Here is a 25,094-nt window from a genome sequence, read left to right on the forward strand (position 1 = left end):
CAAGATTCTCAGGTGATTTGTTTGAGGGAGCTTGTTTGAGGTAGGAGAGGCACTGAGCTAGGCACATAATAAAAAACAAAAATATAAAACAGAACAGAAGCACTGTTCTATCTACTCTTCTTTTTTTTTTTTGACTTGCACTTCTCAAAATTGGTATGGTTAGATGACTCTGAAAAACATATTGTGGGTTCCAAGAACACAAACACAAAATAATCAACTTTTAGGGCGCCTGGGTGGCTCAGTTGGTTAAGTGACTGCCTTCGGCTCAAGTCATGATCCTGGAGTCCCGGGATCGAGTCCCGCATCCGGCTCCCTGCTCGGCAGGGAGCCTGCTTCTCCCTCTGACCCTCTCCCCTCTCATGTGCTCTCTCATTCTCTCTCTCTCAAGTAAATAAATAAATCTTTAAAAAAAAAAATCAACCTATATGAGTCTATATAAAGTTTATTTATTTTTTCTATATAAATTTTAAAAAGAGCTACTTTCATCCATGATGTTATAAGTCAGGATAGAGGTTACCTTTGGGGAGATGGGAGGAGGCAGAGGTTGGGGCAGGGCCTAAAGGGCTGCTTCTAGAGTGCTGGTAATGTTTGTCTCTTGATCTGGTTGCTGGTTATTTGGATCTGTTTGTGAAAATTCTTAAGGACTGTGCACTTCTGATTGGTGTATTTTTTTGAGATGTGTCCTATACTTCAAAAAAAAGTTTTCAAAAACTCTACTATTATCACCTACCTCAAACCCCTTTACCATGGGGGAGCCAAGATGCTTGGGGGAAAAAAGACTGAGCTGAGGAAATTATTTACACAGATTTAGTTACTGGTAGGTAACTCCCACTTAATTACTTTGTCACACACACACACACACTAGAACTCCTGTACTTTTTTTTTTTTAAGTAGGCTCCATGCTCAGTGTGGAGCCCAATGCAGGGCTTAAACTCATACCCCTGAGATAAAGACCTGAGCTGAGATCAAGAGTCGGATGCTTAACTGACTGAGCCATCCAGGAGCCTCCTGTACATTTTATTTATTTATTTTTAAAATTTTTATTTATTTGACAGAGAGAGACACAGCAAGAGAGGGAACACAAGCAGGGGGAGTGGGAGAGGGAGAAGCAGGCTTCCCGCGGAGCAGGGAGCCCGATGCGGGGCTCGATCCCAGGACCCTGGGATCATGACCTGAGCCGAAGGCAGACGCCCAACGACTGAGCCACCTAGGTGCCCTGCTCCTGTACATTTTAAAAGGTGCCTACTACTGACCTGCATTCACCCGAAAGATAACATGATCATGACAGAGCTGCTTCAGGGTGCTCTCTGGAATGCTGGGGGGAGAAGGAGCACAGGCTCTGCTCTCTTAGTGGGTTTCAAGCCTGAACTGACCATTCATTAGCTTACATAACCCTGGACAAGTTACTAACCCTCATTTCTGTCCTATCGGAGGATGATAATTATATTCCCATCTTGTAGGAATGCTCTCTGTATTAAATGAGATAATATATATGAAGTGCTTGGTGCAGTGCCTGGCACATAATAGGAGCCCATTAATGGTAGACAATTATTTGAGAGTAAAGCTCTTCTCAATCATTCCCAAACATGACCTCGCAAGTAATCATTACCTGCAGTTAAAGCTAATTACAGCAGGAAACATTCTGAAAGCCACTTCCCTGGATGTGAATTCAGGTCTCACGATCCACGTGAGAACCAGAATTTGGAGTACCAGCACCAGGTTTTTCAGGATATTTGCTTTCAGAAGCACCCGCCCCATTCCATTGCCCTTAGCCAGCAGGGCAATACCTGTGTCCCTCCCTGTCTTCCCACACCCCTCCACACAGAGAAAGGCCCAGTTCTCATGCCTCCTGCTACATGCTCCCACGAGCTTGCTCTCAAAGCTTCTAAACTATGGGGTGCCTGGATGGCTCAGTCGGTTAAGCATCCTCCTTCAGCTCAGGTCATGATCTCAGGATCCTGGGATCGAGCCCCCCATCGCATCGGGCTCCCTGCTGAGCAGGGAGTCTGCTTCTTCCTCTCTCTCTGCCTGCCACTCCCCACTGCTTGTGCTCTTTCTCTGTCAAATAAATAAATAAAATCTTTAAGGGCACCTGGATGGCTCAGTTGGTTAAGCGACTGCCTTCAGCTCAGGTCATGGTCCTGGAGTCCCGGGATCGAGTCCCGCATCAGGCTCCCTGCTCAGCGGGGAGTCTGCTTCTCCCTCTGACCCTCCCCGCTCTCATGAGCTTTCTCTCATTTTCTCTCTCTCAAATAAATAAATAAAATCTTTAGAAAAAATAAAAAATAAAATCTTTAAAAATAAATAAATAAATAAAGTTTCTAAACTAAAATTTTCAGGTGGAAATACTTGGAAGCAAACTTCATGCTCTTAACTTCTAATTCGGAAGAGGCAAACCATTCTTTTTGCCTGTTTCTTCCCAGAGTTTCCCCTGGCTCCCAGCAATGGTGTAAAGATGAGAACAAAGTATCCACACCCAACGATAGAAGGGAAGTCTGATAGAGGAGTAGGAGACAGCCAACAGCCAAAGCAGTCTTTGTCCTTATTCCAAGATAAAGAACTTTTTCAAAACATTTACATTTTCAAAAGGTCAAGGGCGGCTATCTCTAGGTGGTAGGAATATAGGTATTTGCCACTTTTAAAAATGATTTTCTACATTTTCCTAATTGTCTACATGACTATGTATTATCTTTAATGTGATAACATTCTTTGGGGTCTTCTCTAATTACAAAAGCATTTTGTGCTCAGTGCAGAAAACTTGGAAGGCACAAAGGAAAACAAGTCCCTTTAACTCACATCATGTAAAGATAACAGCTGTTAACATTTTGGCATATGTCTTTCCAGATTTTTCTCTATGCAGAGATGCTTCATTTTTGCGATCTGGAAAAAAGTAAACAGTTAAGAGACAAAGCCTTGGGTCTTTAGCTCTCAATTTTATTTCTGTTTTTAAACAGCTTCTAACGGCTTGGAAATATCCCTAACAGCAGGGGCCTGCCCCATGCAATCCGGGGGCTCCCCTAGCCAGGGCTGGGGTCCAGGCTCCAGTAACTCCCCCCCACCCACGCCAACCATCAGGCCTATTTTCTCTCTGTCTCTGGAGATTTGGGACAGAAGAGGATCTCCAGGGAGAGGGAAAACTGGGACTAAGGGACGCTGCATGGAAGGATTGAGCTCAGACACAGCTGCCTTTGTTAGTCTTAGGATATTTTGGGATTTGGTAGCATGCTCAGACAGACTGTGGGAGGGCGTAAAGAGGGGCTCCTGGACTCCTCTCTGGCCTCACGCATTCCTGGGCAGGGCCTACAGCACCCCTTCCTCTTGCCAGGCTGGGTGCCCTGCCTTTAGAGGCTGGGCAAATGGCAGCCTGCAGTGATCCAGCATGCCTTGCTGTGACCTGGTCAGCTGCACTTGACTCCTGGCCTAGGCGGGCTGGGTCATCAGGAAGGGGACGAGGATTCAGACCTGGGAGCGCCCCACTGTCTCCCAGCACTTGGGACCTGACTGTATCAACCCCTTACCAACTCTCACCTACAGGGGAATAACACCAGGGCATCTCTTTGTGAGGAAGAGCAAAACCGGACACTTAAACCCCGAGCACGGGCAGGGCTGGGGCCCCCGGGGTGAGAGACACCTCAGTGCATGCGCTAAAGCAGCAGGGGCAGCTCGGCCAGAGGGTAGAGGCCCACAGGGCTGGATCTACCCTCCCCCAACTCCTCTCCACACCCACGGTAACCATGGAAACATAACCACCCCCTCCTGCCAGCTGCCTGGGTTTAGGCAACCAGGCCTGGCCCACCTCCACCCGGCCCCGGCCTGAGCCGATGCCAGGCAGCCCAGAGTGGCCGCAGGAAGAACTGGGATTGGGCCATTTGGTCGGTCCAGGCTTCCAGCGCAGCTTGGGAGGGCTGCCACAGGAGCCCCCCCGCCGCGCGGCCCGGGCCAGGGTCCGCGGCCAGCATCACAGCCAGCAGCACGGCCCCGGCCGCGCTCAGCCTGTGGGCTAACAGCTACTGTGGGGCAGGAGCCCCTGCTGCTGCAGGAGCCGCCTCCCGGCCTCACTGGCGGGGCTTTCCGGCGGCTCCTCCTCCTGCCCGGGCCGCTCGGCGAGCCCCTCAGGGCTGAGGATGTACCGATAGTCACTGGGGGTGCCCCCCGCTGCCCCCACACTGCTGCCATCCCCGGCCCCGCTGCTGGCCTGGTCCCCGCCAGGCAGCTGCAGGGGGCCTCCCTCGGCGGGCCCCTCGGCTCGCTCCAGGTTGATGTACAAGGGGTCCTGGCTGGTGGACAGCACGGACAGGTGGCCCAGGACGCTCTCCAGCTCCATCCGCAGGCACGTGAAGGTCGGGCGCCGCTTGGGGTCGGCGCTCCAGCACTGGAACATGAGCTCATACCTGGGCGCAGAGGAGCGTGAGGGGTGGCAGTGAGGACCCCCGAGGAGAAGCTGAGGCCCCTTCACCATACGGAACCACGATTTGGGAAACTTTTCTTTAACACACCCATATGTAGGACTATGTATCAGGCCTTCTTCTAAGTAGTTGACATTTATCATTTAATGCTCACCACAACCCTGTGAAATAAATGATTCCTATTTTACCACTGTGGAAACAGGCCCAGAAAGGTTAAGAACCTTGCCCAAGGTCACACAGGTAGAAAGGGATGGAGCTAGCTCCAGAGTCCGTCCTAGGCTCTGCTGGGAGGGGCACTAGGCGTGCTTTTGTCTTGCAGAACACAGCGGGAGTCAGTGTTATTTTAATGGCAAGGATTTGAACAGCCACCCTTTGTCCCAAATCCTCACCCACTCAGGCAGACTTAAATCTTCATTGTTCATGGACACCTTTGAATCTAGAAAAGCTTCCAGCCCTCCCCGCCCCTTCCCCCTCTCCCCCCCGGGAAGGAACACTTTCTACATACACTTTCAGGAGCCTTACAGATTCCCTGAGGTCTTATTCCTGTTCCCAGGGAATGCCTCAGGCTTAAGGGAAAAAAAAAAAAAAAAAAAAAAAGAACTAAGGGAAGGGGGTTCTGACCAGATGCAGTCAGAGCAAATGCCTGACTCTCTTGTGCCTACAACAGAAGCCCCAAACAACTGCCCCACACACTGGCCCTCCTGACAGGGGCCCCCAATGATGGGAGGAATGGTGCCAGACATCGAAGAGGCCATGGAAATGTGGGGCCATGGGTATGTGGCCAGGCTGGGCTACATTGTCAAGGCTGTGCTAGGAGCCAACTGGCGCCTGTCCACCAGGCTGGCTGGTAGGAGGCCAGCGCCCGCCCTATTGACAACACTAGCCCCAACCTGAGAGGAAGCTAAGCTGGAGCCTGATCCCCGATGCCCAGCAGAACCTCTGCAGCTCCAGATGCCCAGGCAGGCTACAGCCACAGGGAAACCTGAGCTCCTGCCCCTGCCATGCCCTGAACTGTGCAGATGAGCAGGAGGGGTAGGGCCTGGCTCACGCCCTCAGATTTCCCTCTTACCCACAGTCGAGGATCAGGGCACTTCAAACCAACTGCCCTAGAGAAAAAGGACCCCACCTTTCAGGCATCTTCCTCTGCCTGTCCCTGATCCTGGACCTCTGGTCCAGCCCCACAGCAAGAAGTAGGGAGTAGATTCCTTCCCTGGATCACTGTGGACTCCCTCCCCCTGGTACTAGTGAAAAGGCCCCCCAGGGCCCCAGGGAAACTGGCTTGCACAGGGTGGGAAATACAACACTAGAATGGACAAATGACATTTGGCGTCATAGTTAAGAGGCACCTATTCTAAAATCACAGGCATCTAGGTTCACATCCCAACTCATCTACTTAATAGCTGTGTGACCTTGGCCATGTTACTTAACCTCTTTAATCTTTAGTTTTTCATCTACAAAATAGGGATAATGATAGTCTTTTCCTTATGGGGTTAGAGGGGGATTACCTGAAAGAATGCCTGTAAAGTACCCAGCTAATGCTAGTAACCCTGTCTTCCAGTCACGAGGGGTTCACAACACTCCACTGTGCAGTGGGTGTATCCCCACCCTACCCCACTCCCAAAGGCTCCAGGCTTTCAGAAAGGAAAGAAGGCAGTTCTTCTCCCCAGGATCTTAGGTCTCTCCACTCCCTCAAGAGGAAGCCAACCTCCCGCTCCCCCCACGCCCCCTCCTTGTCCAGCGAGGAATGTGACAGAGAGGCAGTTTTTTCTTGCCCTGGTGCAGCCCTCTCTGAGGGGGAGGGAGGGCCCAGCCTGGGAGGTTTTCTTAGACTAGCTGGGGACTGAGAAGGAGTGGGGGGGGGGGGGGGGGGAGAAGGTGACAGAATCGTGTGCTATTGCTCAACCCTGTACCTTCTGCCCTCGGGGTTCCTGGTTCTTCCTGGAAACTGGAGAAAATAAGAGTGTAAGAAAGGGTGGAACAAAAAATACAGGATGGGAAAGCAGGAGAGAGAGTAAACGGGAGGTAGCAGATGAAGAGGCAGCTTGGAGTGGAGGTTGGTCTTCCCTCTGGGGACAAGGACATTTCCACCAAAAAAACGAAAGGTCCAGTTGAGGTTCCGCGCTCCCACTGGACCAGCAGCTGTGGTGGCAGGCAGCACCTGAAACCCCAAATTCCTCCTTCCTCCCCAGGTCCCCTTCCCAGGGCACTCACACGTCCTCTGTACACTCTGAAGGCTGTTTCAGGCGGTTCCCGCCGATGAGGTAGTTGTAAATCTCAGCATTCTCAATGCCAGCATACGGCGTCTGCCCACGAGTCATGATCTCCCACATGGTCACCCCGAAGGCCCACTGGGACGGAAGCAAGGTTGGAGGGGAGATGTCACTAGGTTTCCTGAGCTGGGCAGAACCCTAAGGCAAGCACATCTTAGGGCTCAGGGGCCTCAGAAGGGGGCAGCCAAAGCCCAAAGAAGAGACCCAGCTAGGTCCTTGAGGACTCTAAAGGGCCACCCACACCCTAGGCCACGCTGCTTGCGTTCCCACCGAGCCTCCCTGTGCCACCCTGCTCACCACGTCACTGTGCACAGTATACAGGTTGTCAGCCAGGCTCTCCAGGGCCAGCCACTTGACAGGCAATTTGGAGGCACAGCCCTGGCGATAGTAGTCCCCGCTATAGATCTTCCGGGAGAGCCCAAAGTCAGCTACGCACACTGTCATGTCTTCCGCCAGCCTGTGAGGGGTGTTGGAGGATGCAGTCAGCCTTACGGAAACCAGGGCATCTTTGCTCCCCAGCTGTCCCCACGCACCCAGGTGAGAGCCGACCATTAGCTAGTTCTCCTGTCGTAGGCTGCTCTGTTCCCCACCCACCCCACGCCCCGAGCCCTCTAGAATTCACATACATGCAATTCCGAGCAGCCAGGTCTCGGTGAATAAAGTTCCGGGAGCTCAGGTACTCCATGCCACAGGCGATGTCCACCATGAACCGGACCAGGGTCTGCAGGGGCAGGTTCTAGTGGGCAGACAGGGCTAGCTCAGGCTGGATCTGCCCACCCAGCCAGGGCAGGATGAAGGGGGTTCCCTGGCCAGAAAGCCTAAAGACTGTCCTTGGAATTACTGAAAGGAGGGCGTTTGGAGGGGCTTCCCAAGGCAAAGAAGCTTTGGCAGATCTGAGAGAGCATCCAAGAGTCAAGACACTCCCAGTGTGGAGCTCTAGAGGTCTCTTCTCCCAGAAGTGGGCCCTTGCCCCGCCTAAAATTCCCAGCAGGGCTTGTGAGGGAGAAGGAAGCCTTCTAACATAAAAAGGGTCAAAGCCAGGCTGCCTCTTCCCAACCAGTTTAATCGGCCCTGCCCACCAAGCCAAACTCAATGCCAGGGTCTTTGTCCCTTTCCAACTCCTGGCCATTCCACCTCAGGCACTCACAAAGGGATTCTCCCCAATCCGGGAGGCGAGTAGGAAGGCGTGCAGGTCCCCGTGCTTCATGAAGGGCAAGATGACCATGGGGATGGGGAGACGGCCTTTGGCCCTGCTGCGGAGGCTCACCCCTGGGGACAAGGGAGAGTCAGGAGCAGGGCACATAGCAGTCAAGAGATGGCTCAGGTGTTTGCATGAGTCCGCCACTTGCTAGGTCCTATATCTCTAGCCCTGGCTCTGCTACCTCCCTCCCCGTAAGTCCACACTGGCCCTACCTACTGGTGACTACCTAAGATTTGGCTGCCCCCCAGATCTCTGGAGCATCTACTTGTCCCCTCCTTCTCCTCTGTTCACATGAGCAGTCTTCAAGTGCAGACCTTTGGTATAGGGCCTGCACGATAAACTCCTTACCTGGAGTTGGATCAGATTTCAGCCAGGACCTTCCTTGCTATTTTGCTATCTGCTTCCTCACCAGCTAAGTCCAAACTTCTCTCCTACAGGCTGCCCTCCCACCTTAGGGGAGCATACTTTTAGCCCTATTGTATATCTGCCTCCCCCCAAGAAGGAGCTCACCAACAAGCTTGGCCACGTGTGGGTGGTCAAATTCCTTCATGCAAGCCGCTTCCCTGAGGAACTCTTCAATGTCACTTGAAGCAATGATGTCAGCTAGAAGGATGGAAGGGAGGGAATAAGGGAGATGTGCCCCCAATTCTGACCTAAGACTCCTAGGCCTTGTCCTTCCTGGGCTTCCCAGAGGGCTCAGGAAACAGTCTGGCCATTAGCAGAAGAAACTCCCATGGAGTGGGGCTCTCCAACCATCTTTCCACTTGCTAACGGTCTTCCCTTTGGTTTGGATAGCCCAGACGCTCAGGCAACCAGCTTTAATCACCCTGAATGAGCCCAGAGGACAGTCACTGCTGACGACAGAAAGCAAAGGGCGCAAACGTGTGTGGGTTTATGCTTTTGAATTATTCACGTGGCACAGACGGCATCCTAGTTAGTGCTGACTAACTCTTCTTGGAAAGTCTAGGGGTGCAGCAGAGCCTACTTCCGGCTCAGGACCCCTTCCACTCCTCACTCCAGGTCTACTATTCTCCACTCACCTTTCAGCATCTTGACGGCCACTTTCACAAAGGAGCCATCCTCCTGCTTCAGCTGGGCCTCCCGCACTGAACCGAACTCTCCTAGGAACCGACCCAAATGATGGTGAGGCCCTTTGCCCTACCAGCCCCAGCCCCTTTTCTTCAAGGTGACCCTCCCCAGGGACACAAATCACTAGACTCCGGGGCCACTGCAGGAGGCTCCCTTGTCCACAGCCGACGAAAGTATGCTGGGAGTGCTCCTCTGCCCTCCTTATCCCCAGCCACCATTCCCCCAAACATCCCCGACTCAGCAGTCTACCAGCATATCGTGTTCACAGGAGCTGCCCCAAGCCCACACCCCCAAAGTGCTGGGAGCAATCAAAGACAAACTCCACTCCGGCTAATCCCCATGCAGCCCCACACACCTTTGCCCAACATCCGGCCCAGGGTGAACTGCTGCTCAGGGATGAGCACATCCTCCAATTTGTCCTTGAGTTCATCGCTGATGCCCAAGCTGTCCACTGTGGGGAGAAGGGTGGTGAGACAGAAGAGGGGCCTCTCTGGCTCCTGACCGACACCCCAGGCTCGGCCCTCAGAGAAGGCATGAGCTTAGTTTAGCTCTCCCACAGCTAGGATGGCAACCTCCACGAGGGTAGGTCTGTGTGTCTTTTCCACTGTTGTGTGCTCAGGACTCATTAATGTTCAGACACACTGGCCAAATTAATGAGCTAACAAAAAGAATACAGATAGGGGCGCGCAGATAGTCCATTTTTCCTATGATTCCCCACACTCACATGTGGCCTCGATACGCTCAGGCCGCTCCCGATTGAAGGACCGGGCTGCCCGGAAGTGAACGGCCGGCTCTCCCCGGGCCATGACACTGTCAAAGGCTTGCCTAAGGGGAAACCCAGGACTTGGAGTCAGCCCCAAGATCTTCGGTCATCGCCCGCCTCTCCCTCCTGTCCTTACCCCCTTACCCGAACCGTGTCTCCTTCCGCCTCTTTCGAAGCAGGATGAGGGCCAAGGCTGCGGCCGTCACCAAGGCTGTCAGCACACCCAGGACCACAGGCACCCAGGATGTGCGGCTGTGGGGAGGGCCATGCTGGCCTATGGGAGATGGGGGCAGTGGCATGAGCGAGGCTGACATCAAGGAGTCCCTTTAGAACTTTCCACTGATGGCCATCTGGCCTGGACAAGAGGTTCTCTTAAGTCAATAAAGGTCCCGAGGGGAAAGAAGCTCCAAAGGAAGCCCCAAGAGTTCCTACCCTGTCAGTGACAGGCCCTGGCTGTTGGAACCTACAATACGACCAGGGATTTCTATGCTAGTTCTGGGGCAGGGGAAGAAGGACATATGGTTCAAATACCAACCCTGGCCTCAACTGCTGAGTCTTTGGGTCTATTGGAAGCAAAGGTGCTACCAAGCTCCTTCCACCAATCTAGGTTGGCCTTGAGAGCCTTGATCCCCTCTGCCCTTCCCCTACAGGCCTTACCTGCACGGTCATGAGAAGAGACCACCAGTGGCTGACTCCAGGGCCCACAGCCAACTGCATTGGAGATGCACACACGCACAGTCAAGTCCTTCTGCGGATCCCAGCCTGTCAAGTTGGCCCTGGTCCCCTCCACTGTCAGCTCACCCTGCAGCCAGGAAAAACCCCCATCCCACATTTGAGTCTGAGGAAAAGGCCTCCAGCTGGGGCCTGAATGCAGAAAAAGGTCCAGCTAGGAACCCAGGAGGTAAGGGACACTGTGGGTTCAGGGACCTCAGGAACACAACCTGCTGGGAGTCATCACATTCCTTCCCCAGGCCGCAGAGGCCTTCCCTGAACACAAACAAGGCTCAGTCCAGGCAGGCAGAGGTGGGGGATGGGAAGGAACCAGGCTGAGGATAAGACAGCCTTATCCGTGCCCTCCCCCAGTCTGTTTAGGAATGTGCTTCCTGCTTTACAAGTGGCCACCGGAGGCAATCCTAACAGGAGACAATCCAATAAGGAGGGAAGCCTGCAGGGGAAGGTGGGGAAAAGTGGACTCCCTGGGGTGGTGGGAGGCCCAGCCCACCAAAGTCCCCAGGCCCACCAAGGACAGCCATTCGGAAGCTCTAAAGGTCTTAAGAGTCCTGACAGATGACTCGGTGTACCTGGAGAGCAGAGGCTTGTCTCCCCTTACCTGGGTGCCCCTTACCTGGGTTCCATTGTCCTGAACCCAGGACAATTTATAAGGTCCCAGGGGGCCTTCCAAAGGGCCCTCGGGGATCACTTCTTCCCACTCCAGGATGAGGCCTGAGTCTGTGCGGATGGCATGGAGGTTCTGGGGAGCGCTGGCTGGGGCTGTACCCAAAGAGAGAAGGCCGCTAAGAGCCCTGCCCTTCCCACTATCACCATCCTGTGCTAGCCTTTGGAACCAACTCCCAAGAGCTACACAGCTCAGACAGCTACAGGTGGGGGTTAGGACTTCCCTCCCAGTTCTGACTGCTCTCACCCAGAGTCCTGTGGAGGAGGGGTGAGCAATGGCAGGACCCACAGCACCCTGCTAGGTACAGTGCTGCTCTTGGTTACTGCCTCAGCAGCATCCTTCACCACTTCCCCCTCATAGCGCCACCAGCATCTCTGCTATTGATAGGAGAACTCCAAGCAAGTTCCTGCCACAGGATCTTTGCACTTGCTATGCCCCCTTCTGCAGTGATTTCCCCTCCCCCATGTGTGGCTTGTTCCTTATCATTCAAACTTCAATCTCTTTATGGGGGTATGCCTGGACCACCCTGAGGGCACTCTTCCTCACCAAATGATCTGATCTTTTCTAATCTGCATGTCTGCTCCACCCCTAGAACTAAAGCTGCATGAGAAGGGGCCGGATTTATCTAATTCATAGGTACACAGCAGACACTCGGTGTTTGCTGAATGAGGCAGGAACCCCCCTTCAGGTAACCTCTCTCTCAAGCAACTTCATTCAGGACTGAAGCCAACATCGCCTGTTCCCCGTGCAGGCCCTGCCCAGCCACTCTGCTCTGCAAGCCCCTTACCTAGGCCCTTTGTCCGAAAGGGCACCCAGTCAGCATATGGAGAAGGCCCCAAGGCGTTGGCACAGCGCACCCTGAGGCTGTAGTTGGTGGCAGGTGCCAGGTCCCGGAGCAGGCAGGTAAAAGGTGGCACGGGGACCACAACAGCCAGGACCTCCCAGCCTCCTGGAGCCTGTGTCACCTACAGAAAAGCCGCAAAGTAATGATGGAGAGGAGGGAGGCCGAAGATGCAATAGGCATGGGCAGGAGCAGGGGACAGAGGAGGTGGGGGGAGATCTTGAGTTAATGCCTCCTCTAAGCCTATCAGCAAACACCTGCAACCCACTCCCTCCCACCTGCCCCCACTCTAATAACACCAAGTTCCACGCCTCCATTCCTTTGCAAATGCTGTTCCTTTGCTTGGAATGACCTGCTCTTCCTAGCAAAGTCCAACTCATCTTTTAAGACTCAGTGCAAATACAACGTTTTCTGTCAAAGACTTTCCCAACTACTCCAGAAAACTCATACCAAAGGGTATGAGTTAGAAGGGTTACCATTTATTATAACTACACGCAAGTGCAAAGTCTCAGTTTCTCAAGGGCAGAGTAACTGGGAGCCTAGGAGCACAGTGAACCAGGCCTTCACCTTACATTTTGGGGGCCCAGGACAAGTGTACAAATGGAGATCCACATACCATATGGCTAAATATTTAAATGTTATAAATCAGCTAACAAATTATTGGACAAAATATTTCCTATGATGGCATATGGACAAATAAAGCTTCAATCAAGGTCAGGTTTGCATTTATAATCCTCTCATCCCTAGGATTCCCAAGCCAGAATGTGGTGGCACAAGAAGAGCTAGCCTGTGAGCCAAGGGTCTGTACCGGGAGGAATATCAACTGCGCGGGTGTGGACAATGCTACCTGCATACCGATTCCCCACAACGGCTGCCCTTTGGACTTGAGGTGCACAAACCATGCCCTCCCAAGGAGGGACCAGGGAGGAGGCCCACACAGGTCCTAGAAGCAGACTGGGGGCCATAAGGGCGGAGGTCCTGAGTATCTAGAAGATGGTGTAGTGTGGCAGTTGGGGGAAGGGGAGGGGATGTCCTCATGATCTAGATGGGCATATCCCCTTGTCTCTACAGATTCCTTACCCAGGGGCAAGGGTGCAGCCACAAGAGGGCCAGAGTGGAGTCCTCTAAATGGTACAGCCCAGAGCAGGGGCCTCTCCTGCCTGGGGGAACTGCCTAGAACACTTTCAAAGGTGCTCATTAAAAACTTTGAGTAAACAGATGAAAATAAACAAGTCTGCATTGCCTCTTGTTTCTGATATCACCTCACCCAGGTTTTCCACTCTCTGGGGCTTAGAACCCCTTCTAGTCCCCTTGTTCTCTTTGGCATGAGTCAGGGGATGGGGCATGAGGGTACAGGTATCAGCTAAATCAAAGGTTTGGGGTTTTGCCGACAGAAGAAAAACTCCTCCAGGCATCCCAAATCTGCTCTAGTGATCTGCTTTCCAGCCTGAAGAATGTATGGGTTTGAGCCAATTTGCCAAGTCACTTGGTGGCCAGAGCACCCAGGATAAGGGGCGGGCTGGGCTGTTCCTGGTAAGGGAGCAACACCTGGAGAGAGCTGGAGACCAAGCCCCATGGACAAGTGTAGGTAAATGTGATACCACTGTGAACAAAGTGCCACCGAGGCAGCCACAGTACGAACATGGCCAGGAGAGCCTGTCCTCCCTACCTGGATCGTACAGGATTGGAGCAGGGCCAGGCCATCGGCCCCTGGTGTCCAGGCCACACTAGCATTGCTGCTGGAGAGCTTTGTCACTGTGATGTTAAAGGGGGCTGCAGGCAGTGCTGTGGACAAGGAGTGAGAGTCAGCGTCCTGGACTCAAGTGCCCGAGAAGGAGTCAAGCCTCAAGTCCCTCCCTAAGGCCTGGGGTCCCCCCAACCTGATGATGGCTACCCAGCACTCCCAGCACCACAGTCATATACAAGCCAAGAAGCCAGTAGGGGAGAGCTGCTCATACCAGGGAGAGTGTTATCAGCTGGCTGCGGGGAGAGGTCGCCTCTCTCTGAATCAGGGTCCCTATCTGGCCAAGGAATAGGATAAGAGAGTGGGTGTGGCGGGGAAGGGGGGACAACAGTACCTCTGCCTTGGAAGAGACAATTGAGAGGCAGCCCCTGCAGCCACAACCCATTCCCCCCCCCCCCCACTGGTTCTCTCCCTCCCAACTTTCCTCCCTTTGTGCACACCAGCCCTTTGGATCTCCGCTATCATCCTGCTAGGCTGTTTTTCCCAGCCCCATTCCCTCCACAGGGACTGGCAGAAGCAAGGCTGGGCATGAGCCTTGACCATCTCCTGCTGGTTCCCTCCCTCCCTCCTTCCCTCCCGAGGACTCTGCATCGTGATGGGAAATCTGCTGTGACGTCAGGTTTCTATTCTCATCTCAGCCATGGCAGGGTCTCAGGTGCTCTCACTAGGGATGGAGCTCTGCCAATTAACCCTTCATCCCTCAGGTCCCAGCAGGGCCTCGGGAAGCCGGAACACCAAATGATTGTAACTTCACCCGGCTGCTGGACAGCTGGCTGCAAACGCCCCTGCCTCACTCACCCTCCCTCCCTCCTGCCAGTCCTCCTACCTTGAAGGCGAACAGTGGCTGGGCGAGAAGAGGCCAGGCCTTTAAGGTTGTGAGCTTCACAGGAGAACACGGTGCTCTGGGTCACCCCTGACGCCAGAAAACCTCAGTCAGCGCCCCCCAAGCAGCAACTCCCATTCAGCCTGGGACTGGGGAAGGGGGTTTGTGCAGGCTCTGGATCTGAATATCCTAGAAGTCCCTCCAGCCAGAGGAAGGGGCTAGACAGGTTGGAACAACCAGGGACTTTGGAGTCTAACGAGCCTGGCTATAAACCCCAGGGCTGGGGCTCTGTCTTCTCATCTCTTGAATTGGGAGGATTGTGCAAACCCACATAAAGCGTGCGGCACACAGTAAGCACCTGAGAAAGGTCATACTACTCCCCCTGCCTCAATCCCACCTCCCGCAGACAGCACAAAGCTGCCTCCCTTCTCTGTTCGCTCCTCTATTGTACAATCCAGAGCCCTTCTCTGTTTGCTCTATGCCCGCATCATTGTTGATTTGCAGATTCTTTGCCCTGCAATAGTTCTCAGCATCTTATGCATGTGTCTTGTCTCCCCAATTACACTAATTCCTTGGGGGCTGGACTGACGGCTTCTATATCTTTTGTATTCCTTCGATCCCCCATGGTGCCTAGCACAGTGTGGTGTGTGGAGTAGGAGTTCAGTGAGTGCTTATTATCAGGCCGGCTGCCGGAGGGTCGCAACCACGCACATCTGGAGAGAACTGAACTTCCCTCTCATAGGCTCCAACCCAGCACCTCCCGAACAGGCCCGGTAGCCCACCTCTTCTCAAGATTCATATTGCTAGGGGACTTGGCACATCAGAACCTATCCCTCCCACAGTCCAGTATGTGAGACCAAGCTCAGCCTCCCAACTTCTTTGGTCAGTTCAAGCCTCAACCAGGAACATGAGCTTTATTTCACAGAGAAGGGAGCCTCACAAGCTTCGTATGTGCCTGAGGATCTTGGGGTCCAGGTGGGTGTACAGGCGTTGCTGCTTTGGGTCTAGCTGTGTGGAGGTATGGATAAATATAGTTGTTTGAGAAAATGTCTAGAAATTTCTGGAAAGGGTCATTAGGAGAGGAGGCTCCTGTTTCTTTGTGCTGCACCCCCCCCCTTTCCTTCTCCCTGCCATTCCCCACTCTGCAGCCCTAGACTCTTGTCTTCTAGGCAAGCCTGCCAGACACTCCTCCTAGCTCTGCGTGGGCTGGTTCCCGGCTCCTTCCCTTGGGAGGGGTGGGGGGAACGGGTGCCCCTGGTTTCACAGGACTCATCTCCCAGGGCCAGCTGTGCACGGCCTGGACTACCGTGCAGGACGGAAAGAGGCTCCAGAGGCCTCAAGCACGCCCAGCAGGATCACCACTGAACCACTGATCAGCTCCCTGGCCAGCCTTGCACACCTGACTAATGAGCTTAGTAACGGTGCAGCTCACGTACCCAGGCACCAGGGTGTGCTTTAGACACTCACAAGAGCAGACTTGGTGATTTGCACAGATTTGCACGCTGCCAGCCTCACCAACCCTACTCAAAGCCCCCTCCTGAGGCTGCTCACCTGTTACATTTAAAACAGAGGGAGAGGGAGCGGGCCCCCACACCTTCGTGCCTCCTCTCCACCACACAATGGTAACAGGTTCAGGGGGGCCCACGGCCTCACAAGACAGTTGGAAAGGGGCATTGGGTGGTACTGCCAGATCTTTCGGCTCCACAGTGAAGAATGGCACACCTGGGGAGAAAGGGGGGTGGAGGGATGAGCCTTGCCACTTCTCAGTTTCCAACTACCCAAGCCACAAGTTTGCTACCATTTGCAGCCCTCTATGCAGAAGGTCCTACAGGTCCCTTAGGACTGGGTCAAACTGCAGAACAGGCGTCTAGCTTGAGGGGGGAAGCTTCCCTTCTTTGGGCACCTTAGGAATATCCTTTATGCTGTCCCCTTGGGCATGGTAGATTCTCGCTTCCCAGACCTGCTCTGACGGCCTTCCCAGAGCAGGGGAGGAGGCAGAGGGTGGGGAGCTGGGGGAAGGTCAGAAAGGGAGGGGGAGTGGGCGGAAGCTTTAGCAGAGTTCTGCTGGCAGGCCCCAGATCCCGTTCAGGGCCCTTTGTTACTTTCTTAGTCACTTTGTTTTCCTGAGCTGAACAGCTCTGAGCTCCCGCAGCTGCGGATCCTTCCTCCCCTCCCCCAGCCCTCCCCTTCCTGGCCTGGCCACTTGGCAGAACAGGGTCCAGCCCCAGATGGGTGCTTAGGCTTGCTGCTCAGACAACTGAAACTGACTGCACCCCATAGACTGGAGGTCCTCATCACCCCCTTGGCTGTGAAATACCCAGACTCCAATGAGTAGGGTCTTCCGATGTCTGGGGTAGGGAAGGCCTGGAGCCTGGAGCAATCGGGCCTCAGAGGGCAATGGGGCAAATCAGCTTCCACTGAGCTTTCTTCTGCAGACGTGTGGTCACTAGCAGACAGCACCTGCTCCAGGCCAACATGCCCACTCGTGTCTCTGCTTCCTCACCTTCTACCGTGAGCCACACTGGCTGGGAGGTCTCCATTTCACCCCCATCCTCCACCTGGCACCAGTACCGGCCTGCATCAGAGCGCTCCACTGACTTCAGGCTGTGGAAACAGGACACCAGGCTCACCTCCCAGGGTCAAGGGGGTGCGCAGCTATGCTGGGCAGACTCAGTGCGTTCAGCCTGCCCCCACTTCTGGAAGTTTCCACAGGTTGCCGAATAAAAAAACCCAGACCTCTGGGCATCAGCATTGCCCCCAGCTCCCAAGCCCAGGGAAAAAGCACAACCTGCCCCCAGGCTGGCATGCACACTCTCCCCCAGGGTCCTGCACCTGAGGAAGCCAATCCAGTGCTGCTCACTGACTGGGATGTACACCTGATCCACACTCTGGACCACAGCCCCGTCCTTCACCCACTGTATCTCGGGCTCCTCCATTCCCTCCACACTGCAGTTGAGCTTCACTGGCTGCCCCTGAGACACGGTCAGCTTCACCGGGGCTCCCATGAGCTTCAGGCCTGAGAGGTGGGAAGGAGAAGGTGTCAACCCGCTTGACAGGGACTCTGTCCCTGGAAATATCCCCCATCCTCTTCCAGAACCTAGGTTCTGGGTCAGAGGGCTCATCCTCAGCTAATGGTCAAGAAAGCAGAGGTTGGACAGTGTGGGAGGGAAGGTGGTCTGGGCCTTGGCTGGGGGAAGGAAAATGACAAGCTCTCCAGCCACATGTCTGCCACTGCCAAGTTCCCCCCAGCTCCAAGGAAGTGACCTCTTCCCCATACCTCCTGACTGGGCCATGTTAAGTTCAAGCCCAACCACCAAAAAGAAGGCAAGCCAGGCCAAAAAGGTAGGGCCCTCACATACACCTGGGGCAGGTACCGCTGCACCCCTGTAGTTCAACAGGCGGCCAGCTCTCTGCCCGCCCGAGGTGTCTGGCCAGACTTCACACTGCTGCTGGCACACCCCTGCACCCCACCCTGGCAAATGAAAGGAGGCTGAGGAAGAGAAGGAGGGGGTGCTCCCCTGAAGTGGAGAACATATGGCTGCAGAACCACGTCAGATCAAACACATGGCAGCTTTCCTGGCAGCCACCCGCTCTATTAATACCTGAATGTGTGCAGGGGCGGGTGCTAGGGAGGTAGGAGGTAGAAGGGAGGGGAGGGGCCCTGAAGAGGGAGCCCAAGACCCCTGAGCTGTCACACCAACAGGAGCCACCTTGCGTAATGCTACCTCTGCATACACACACACACACACACACACACACACACACACCCCTCCTGGTCTCCTGTCATGTTTTTAAGCAGAGGGGCAGGTGAACTATCCACAGAACTGAATCCAGTCCTGCTTCTTCCTGCCCTTTGCTGTGCAACCCTAGGCAAATTCTTGGGCTCTCTGATCCTGAGATACACATCTTTCAGCTTGTAAATACTTGTCAACTTGTCACTCTTTGCCTTCCCTTCCCTGAGAATCTCATATAGCAGGGAGTGCCATCTCAGACAAGGTGCCAGCTGAGGCTGCTGCTTTAGCCTGTGACACAGGGCCGGTCACAGGGCAGGGAGGGATGACCTCACACCCCATACACACCCAACAGTCCCAGAGGGACCTGGGAACTTGGAGAGTAGCCCTCCTATAACCGGCCAATGTCTCCATGGCCACGTGGGAACACAAGGCTAGCCCCCACGAAGACCAGCAACCTCGCTCCAGCCCATCCTCGCCAGCATTCCCTGTTTCAGGAAGCTCTGAGCGGGTACAGGAACTAGAGTATGTCCAGATGTTTTCCGTGACTGGGCACCCTCACAGCCCCTGTACCTAAATGGGGTAGGTGTGCCTCTTGGGTGCTGAGTCCAGCCCCTGTGGTTTCAGAGTGGGGCTCTCGTGTGCAGGGCGGGCAGAATGGGGTCCCCAGGACTGGGAGGGGAGAGCAAACAACCAGACACGTCGAGGCGGGAAAATCCCCTCTGACCACTCAGCCCACAGCCCCACTCCCTTCCCCTTCCACCCCGCCAGAAGAGCCCCGGACGCGAGAAAGTTGGGGGTGGGGCTCCGGCCCAAGAACCTGCAGCGGACGCTGCGCTGCGCCCCCCTCCCCCAGCCCCCAAGCCTCGGCCTTCCAGCTTCGTCCCCCCACCCAAGTCTCCGGCCCGCCCAGGCCGGGACTCGCTCCGCGGCGGTCCCTGGGCGCCCACCCGGCCGCGCCCCTCCGCAGCGCCCCCGCGTTCCGCCGCCTCCCGACCAACCCCTACCTGCGGCCGCGGGCTCCGCCAGCAGCAGAGCGGCCAGACCCGCCAGCAGCAGCGGCGGCGGCGGCGGCGGCAGCGGCGGGAGCCCCGGCCGCCCCATGCTCCGCCTCAGCGCCATCGGCCGCGACGCCGCACCATGCCGGGCCCGGCCCGCGAGCGACAAGGGAGGAGGGAGGAGGGACAGAGGAGGAGGGACGAGAGAGGACGGCCGCGGGAGGGGCGGGGGCCGTCCCGGGGGGCGGCGCTGGGGCCCGCGCCTCCGAGACCCGCGCCCGCTGCGAGTCGCCGCGGCCGCCGTCAGCAGCGCGGGGTCCCCGGGGCCGCTGCTGGGCCACCGCGCTCCTTCCACAGCCGTCGCCGCCGTCGCCGCCGCCGCTGATTCATGTTCTGCGAGCCGCCGCCTCCTCCCCAGCCCGCCGGCCCTCAAGCCCGAGCTCGTACCGCCCCCCCGCGGAGCCTCGGGCGGCTCGCTCGGAGCGCCTACCCGGCCGCCGCCTGTCCGGCCGGCCCCCGCCCTCCGGCCTCCCCAACCGCCGCGGCACCCCGGGCCAGCTTCCCCAGGGCCGACCAGAGGATCGGCCGGGTGCCCGGGTGGCGCACTCAGCCACGCCCCTCCTTTCCCTAAACACTTTCCAGCATCCTTTCAGACCCAGCACTCCGGCTCCTGCTGTCAAACCTCGCTAGAGCCTCTGTCGCACCCCAACTTTTGTCCAGGCTCTGATGCCAGAATCCCGTCCCCCGTCTCAGGCCATAAAGCATCTCAGTCCCCTAAATTCCCAATCGTCGGGGCCCCCGAAATCGTGACTCAAGGCTCCCCCCTCAGGACCTACTAACACCCCTTCCTGCCTCTTTCTTGAGCCTTTCACCCAAATTTCCGATATTCGTGCTCCATTTCCCACCCCTTTATCTCCAGGATCTTGGGCCTTGGGTCTCGAGTTTTCCAAGATCTTTTTGGTAATCCTCAGGTTTTATATCTGACATCCCCACTGCTACACTACACAGGCCAAAGCCCCATGGCCCGTATCTTTGGGGGTTGTCATTCTTCCTAGTTGCTTCCTCTGCATCTACACGCCCCCCGCAACCTCTAAGACATGGTGTGAAAGTTGGCTGTGTCCTCACAGTATCCAATAAAACCTTAGCTATTATTAGTAGACCACCTTGCACACAGTAGGCATTCCATAAATAAGCAGACAGATGCCTGTTAAATTAATGAATGATTGCCTCAGAGCTTGGTCTGCCCCACAACCAGTCATCACGGGGGTGGCTGTGCCTGAAGCCATCCTGTCAGGCAGATGCTGAGCCGGTTCCAAATGCAGCCTACCAAGTGTTTCCCCTCCTCTCGCCCTTGCCTCTCTACCTGTCCCCCAGAGCCGACTCCAGAGGGCCCTTCCCAGAAGTCCTGGGTAGGGAGGAGGAACGAGCCACTCAGTCCCCTGTCCCCACAGCCCCACTGGATCTTTCCAGGGATTCTCCCAAGCAGCAGCGGCCTGCCTCTTCCTCCACTTGGCCCCATCAGTGCTTGCTTATTAAGTATCCTAATGATAACAGCAACAGCAGTGCCGGCGGCAGCCTCAGACCCAGCTCCGGGCGCCCTCAGGTGGCAACACGGGGAGACACCCCAGAAGGGCTGTCAGACTTGGATGGCAGGGGCCTGAAGTCTGTGTGTAGCTGGGTGCTCTGCCAGTTTTCTTGGGTGCTGTGGGTGGGCTCCAGGATCCTTTCTTAAAGGAAAATACTTGTTCCTTTCCAGAGGCCACAGCTTCTGCATTTGGGTTGAGTCGGATCAGGGCAGGCCGACCGCAGTCTGGGGCTGAAGCCAGGGTCGCCGGGGCCGAGCTACTGGGGCCAGGGGGCGCTACAGCTCTGCCCTCGGGCACTTGTCACTCCTCAAGGCCCTCTCCCACATCTCTTCTCTCTCCAGGGGACTTCAAGTTTCCAGTGAAAGAAAGCCTCCTCCTATTGACTCTGGTTGACATTGGAAAGACTCTCTCCTAAAGGATGTTGAACCCAGAGCCCAAACCCAACTTCCCACTTCCTTTTCTCCCCTCATTTCCTCCATTGTTTCCTGAACTCTGACAGGGAATCCCAGACTGAGGATGCCCCTTAGCTACCAGTCCAAATGGGCTTCTTGGACATGTTGGGGATGCCACCGCCTTCTGCACTCACAGCCTAGACAAATTCTTATCTCAGCTGCAGGCCTCAGGCACATCACTGTTTCCCTGGGGCAGCACGCTTTCCTGGTGGGGCCAAGGAGCTCTGAGTCTCTGCTTTCTCTACCCCTGCTTTTGAATCCTTCTCAATTCTTAGTATTTCTAAGTATTTCTGGGTCCTGGTCTTCTGACTTTCTAGCTCCCACATAGAGTGCTTACCTTCCTGAGCCCTAGCAACAAATTTTTACCTATCTCTCTCTCTCTCTCTCAGCATGGTATAGGAACGTGCTTTAAGAGTATGTGAGCAGGTGTGATTCTGTGGAAGAAGTGTGTAGGTGGGTGAGAGGGTGTGCATTGTGATGTGTGAGGGAGGGTGTGCATTTGTGCAAACTCTAAATGTGACTGACACTTTGTGGGTGGATGGGGAGAAAGTGTGTGTGTGTGTGTGTGTGTGTGTGTGTGTGACTTGAAGGAGGTTGGCCGCCTGTGCAAATACATGCCTGCAAAATCTCCCTTTCTTTCATAAACGCATTGCTTTGACGGGAACTAATCAAATCAACAGGAAATGTATTTGACATAATGCAGGAGCAGCTGTCCCAGGAGTTCCTGTCCTCAGAACAGAACCAGAGCCAGCTATGATCTACTCCAGGGGAGTAAGAAGGGACCACAAGGGAGAGGAAGGGCTAGCAGCAGCCCCTTATTATGGATGGAGCTAGGTTGGGCCCTGGCATCTCCCTATTTGGGTGAAGTAAGTATCTGCCCACTCTGCCTTTTATGATCCAGGACTGCCCAAGGAGGCCAGGGATAGAGAGAAGACACAGACAAACCTGGAAATAAAAACCATCTGCCTGGGGCAGCTGGGTGGCACAATTAAGCGTCTGACTCTTGATTTCCAGCTCAGGTCATGATCTCAGGGTTGTGAGATCCAGCCCCAAGGCCCACAGCAGGCTCGTGCTGGGCATGGAGCCTGCTTGAGATTCTCTCTCCCTCGCCCTCTGCCCCTCCCCCTCTCTCCAAAACAAACAAACAAAAAACCATCTGCCCATAGTAGCAGAATCCCTTGATGACAACTTCCATCAGTCTCAGGAAACAGCTGCTTCAGCTTTGTCAGAGTTAGGACCTTCTCCTCCCATCCTCCCCATTCAAGGAAGAGGCTGTATGGGCCAAGAAAGAACCAAGGTGAGCCATGGGATCAAGGTAGTCTTGCTGCCCTGTGAGCAAGGATCCATTCTTTCTGAACTACTGGTTCAAGAGGTGAGTTGGGAAATGCCACTTCCAGAATGGGCAGGCCGCAGACTGTGCTCCCCATCACCTTAGAGAAAGCAGGGAGGAAAACTGGGCTTGGAGGAAAACTGCCTGCAGGTGTGATGCCAGGGGCCACTGGGGATGGCCCCTGTGCCTGCCAAACACCCCTTGCCTGAAATTCCGGAGTCAGAAACAATGCCACGCCTTGCCCAAGTGAAGACAAAACAGAAAGGTAAATCCCTAGAAGAGATTAAACTTCAATGTACAGTCACAGAAGGACTTTCAAATGGTCAGACTTTTTCCCCAAAAGCAAACTTAGGAGGTCGGAAGACAGCAATAAGTTTGGGGTTTCTGAAACAGCACCTGGGTCTAAGCATATGAAAGAAAAAAACTGTCTTCAAAATTTCACCTAGGGATGGCCCTGAAAGGAAGCATTCCATGTGTGAGTAAAGGGTCCTTGTCAGCTGACGAAGGAAATATATATGTGTGAGTGTGAGTATATTTGTTTGAATGCCGTATATCTAGCTGTCTGTGTTTCTCTTTTTGACCCTTTTTACAGCTGGCAAGTGATGCTTTTCTGGTTCTATTATTTATTTATTTATTTATTTATTTTTAAAAGATTTTATTTATTTATTTGACAGAGAGATAGAGAGCACAAGTAGGCAGAGAGGCAGGCAGAGGGAGAGGGAGAAGCAGGCTCTTCGGAGCTGAGCAAGGAGCCCGATGCGGGGCTCGATCCCAGGACCCCGGGATCATGACCCGAGCCGAAGGCAGCCGTTTAACCGACTGAGCCACCCAGGTGCCCCTCTGGTTCTATTTAAAAAAAAAAAAAAAAAGTTTTTTTTTTAAGTAGGCTCCACAATGGGTGTGGAGCCCAATGCGGAGCTTGAACTCACGACCCTGAGATCAAGACCTGAGCCGAGATCAAGAGTTGGATGCTTAATCGACTCAGCTGCCCCTAAAAAATTTTTATTATGAAACATTTCAAACATATACACAAGTAGGGAGAAAAGTATAATGAATCCCCCGTGTATCCATCACTCTGCTTCAATAATTATCTTAGGGCGCCTGGGTGGCTCAGTTGGTTAAGCGACTGCCTTCAGCTCGGGTCATGATCCTGGAGTCCCGGGATCAAGTCCCACATCGGGCTCCCTGCTCAGCAGGGGGTCTGCTTCTCCCTCTGCCCTCTTCCCTCTCGTGCTCTCTGTCTCTCATTCTCTCTCTCAAATAAATAAATAAAATCTTTAAAAATAAATAAATAAAAATAATCTTAGCTATTTGTCTTCCATTGTCCCATTTTTTGGTGTTTTCCCAGACATTTAATTTTTTTAAATTTTATTTATTTATTAATGTGTATGTGTGAGAGAGATAAAGAGAGAGGGAGAGCACAGAGAGTGAGAGGGAGAAGCAGAGTCTGCTGAGCAGGGAGCCTGATGTGGGGACTCAATCCCAGGACCCTTAGATCATAACCTGAGCCGAAGGCAGATGCTTAACCAACTGAGTCACTCAGGCACCTCTTCCTAAAGTTTTTAAAAGCAAATTTTAGGGGCGCGCATGTGCGCGCACACACGCACAAGCAATGGGACAGGCAGAGGAAAAGAGAGAGAATCTCAAGCAGGCTCTCATCCAGGCACACTGGTTCATTAATTCTAACAAATATACCATGTTAATGTAAAATGTTAAAAACAAGGGAAACTGGGGCACCTGGCTGGCTTGGTAGGTTGAGCATGTGATTCTTGATCTCGGAGTCCTGAGTTCAAGCCCCACATCAGGCATAGAGCTTACTTTAAAAAAATGGGAGGGGTGTGCCTGGCTGGTTCAGTTGGAAGAGTATGTGACTCTTGATCTCCTGTTGTGGGTTCAAGCCTCACTTTGGATGTAGAGATTACTCAAATAAATAAACTTTTTTTTCTTTTTTTTAATGGGGGGCAAGGGCAACTCTCTCAGGTCCCCTCCCTTTTCAGGAGCTTTGTACTCTATAATTCAATGAACTTTACAAAGAAAAAAAATGGTGCACCTGGGTGGTTCAGTCAGTTAAGTGTCTGCCTTAGGCTCAGGTCATGATCACAGGGTCCTGGATCAAGCCTGCATTGGGCTCCCTGCTCAGAGAGGAGTCGGCTTCTCTCTCTCCCTCCCTCTGCCCCTCCCCCTGGCTCGTGCTCTCTCTCTCACAAATAAATAAATTAAATCTTAAAAAATAAATAAATACAATCTTAAAACTATTCCAAAATAAAGTTTATTTAAAAAAAAAACCCACATCCATAACCAATAATTTTTTTAAAAAAATCCTTATTATAAAATCCAGTTTGTGTTTAGTTTTCCCCAACAGTCTCAAAAAAACATCTTCTTACATTAGGCTTGTTTGAACCGAGATCCAAACAAGGACCATATATTTAATTGTAATCTTTGTATTTGTAAATCTATAAAAGGT

General features: G+C 53.9%; 1 protein-coding gene across 7 annotated transcripts; it reads right to left on the reverse strand.

The window, feature by feature from the left end:
• Positions 1 to 2,381: 2,381 nt before the first annotated feature.
• Positions 2,382 to 19,533, reverse strand: TYRO3 (TYRO3 protein tyrosine kinase). Of its 7 annotated transcripts, none has more exons than XM_064570634.1 (20): positions 19,272 to 19,533; positions 17,450 to 17,549; positions 17,037 to 17,137; positions 16,085 to 16,255; positions 14,537 to 14,623; positions 13,925 to 13,987; positions 13,636 to 13,751; positions 11,913 to 12,090; positions 11,075 to 11,220; positions 10,387 to 10,531; positions 9,874 to 10,003; positions 9,691 to 9,791; positions 9,322 to 9,417; positions 8,918 to 8,998; positions 8,388 to 8,480; positions 7,824 to 7,945; positions 7,303 to 7,412; positions 6,974 to 7,133; positions 6,618 to 6,754; positions 2,383 to 4,391 (listed from the first exon to the last, which is right to left on the reverse strand). In XM_064570634.1, exons 1-20 carry the CDS (start codon positions 19,384 to 19,386, stop codon positions 4,001 to 4,003), a joined length of 2,643 nt encoding a protein of 880 aa, XP_064426704.1. In that variant the 5' UTR covers positions 19,387 to 19,533; the 3' UTR covers positions 2,383 to 4,000. The 7 variants fall into 7 exon arrangements, with proteins under 7 accessions (XP_064426705.1, XP_064426704.1, XP_064426706.1 ...); XM_064570633.1 differs by having other exon boundaries at positions 2,384 to 4,391; positions 17,366 to 17,549; XM_064570637.1 differs by lacking the exon at positions 2,383 to 4,391 and adding an exon at positions 4,405 to 4,567 and having other exon boundaries at positions 17,366 to 17,549.
• Positions 19,534 to 25,094: the final 5,561 nt, after the last annotated feature.

Source organism: Mirounga angustirostris, unplaced genomic scaffold (genome assembly GCF_029215605.1).
Source record: "Mirounga angustirostris isolate CCGP_5_RB_7025 unplaced genomic scaffold, mMirAng1.0.hap1 SCAF_9, whole genome shotgun sequence".
In the NCBI taxonomy this organism is placed as follows: domain Eukaryota; kingdom Metazoa; phylum Chordata; class Mammalia; order Carnivora; family Phocidae; genus Mirounga; species Mirounga angustirostris.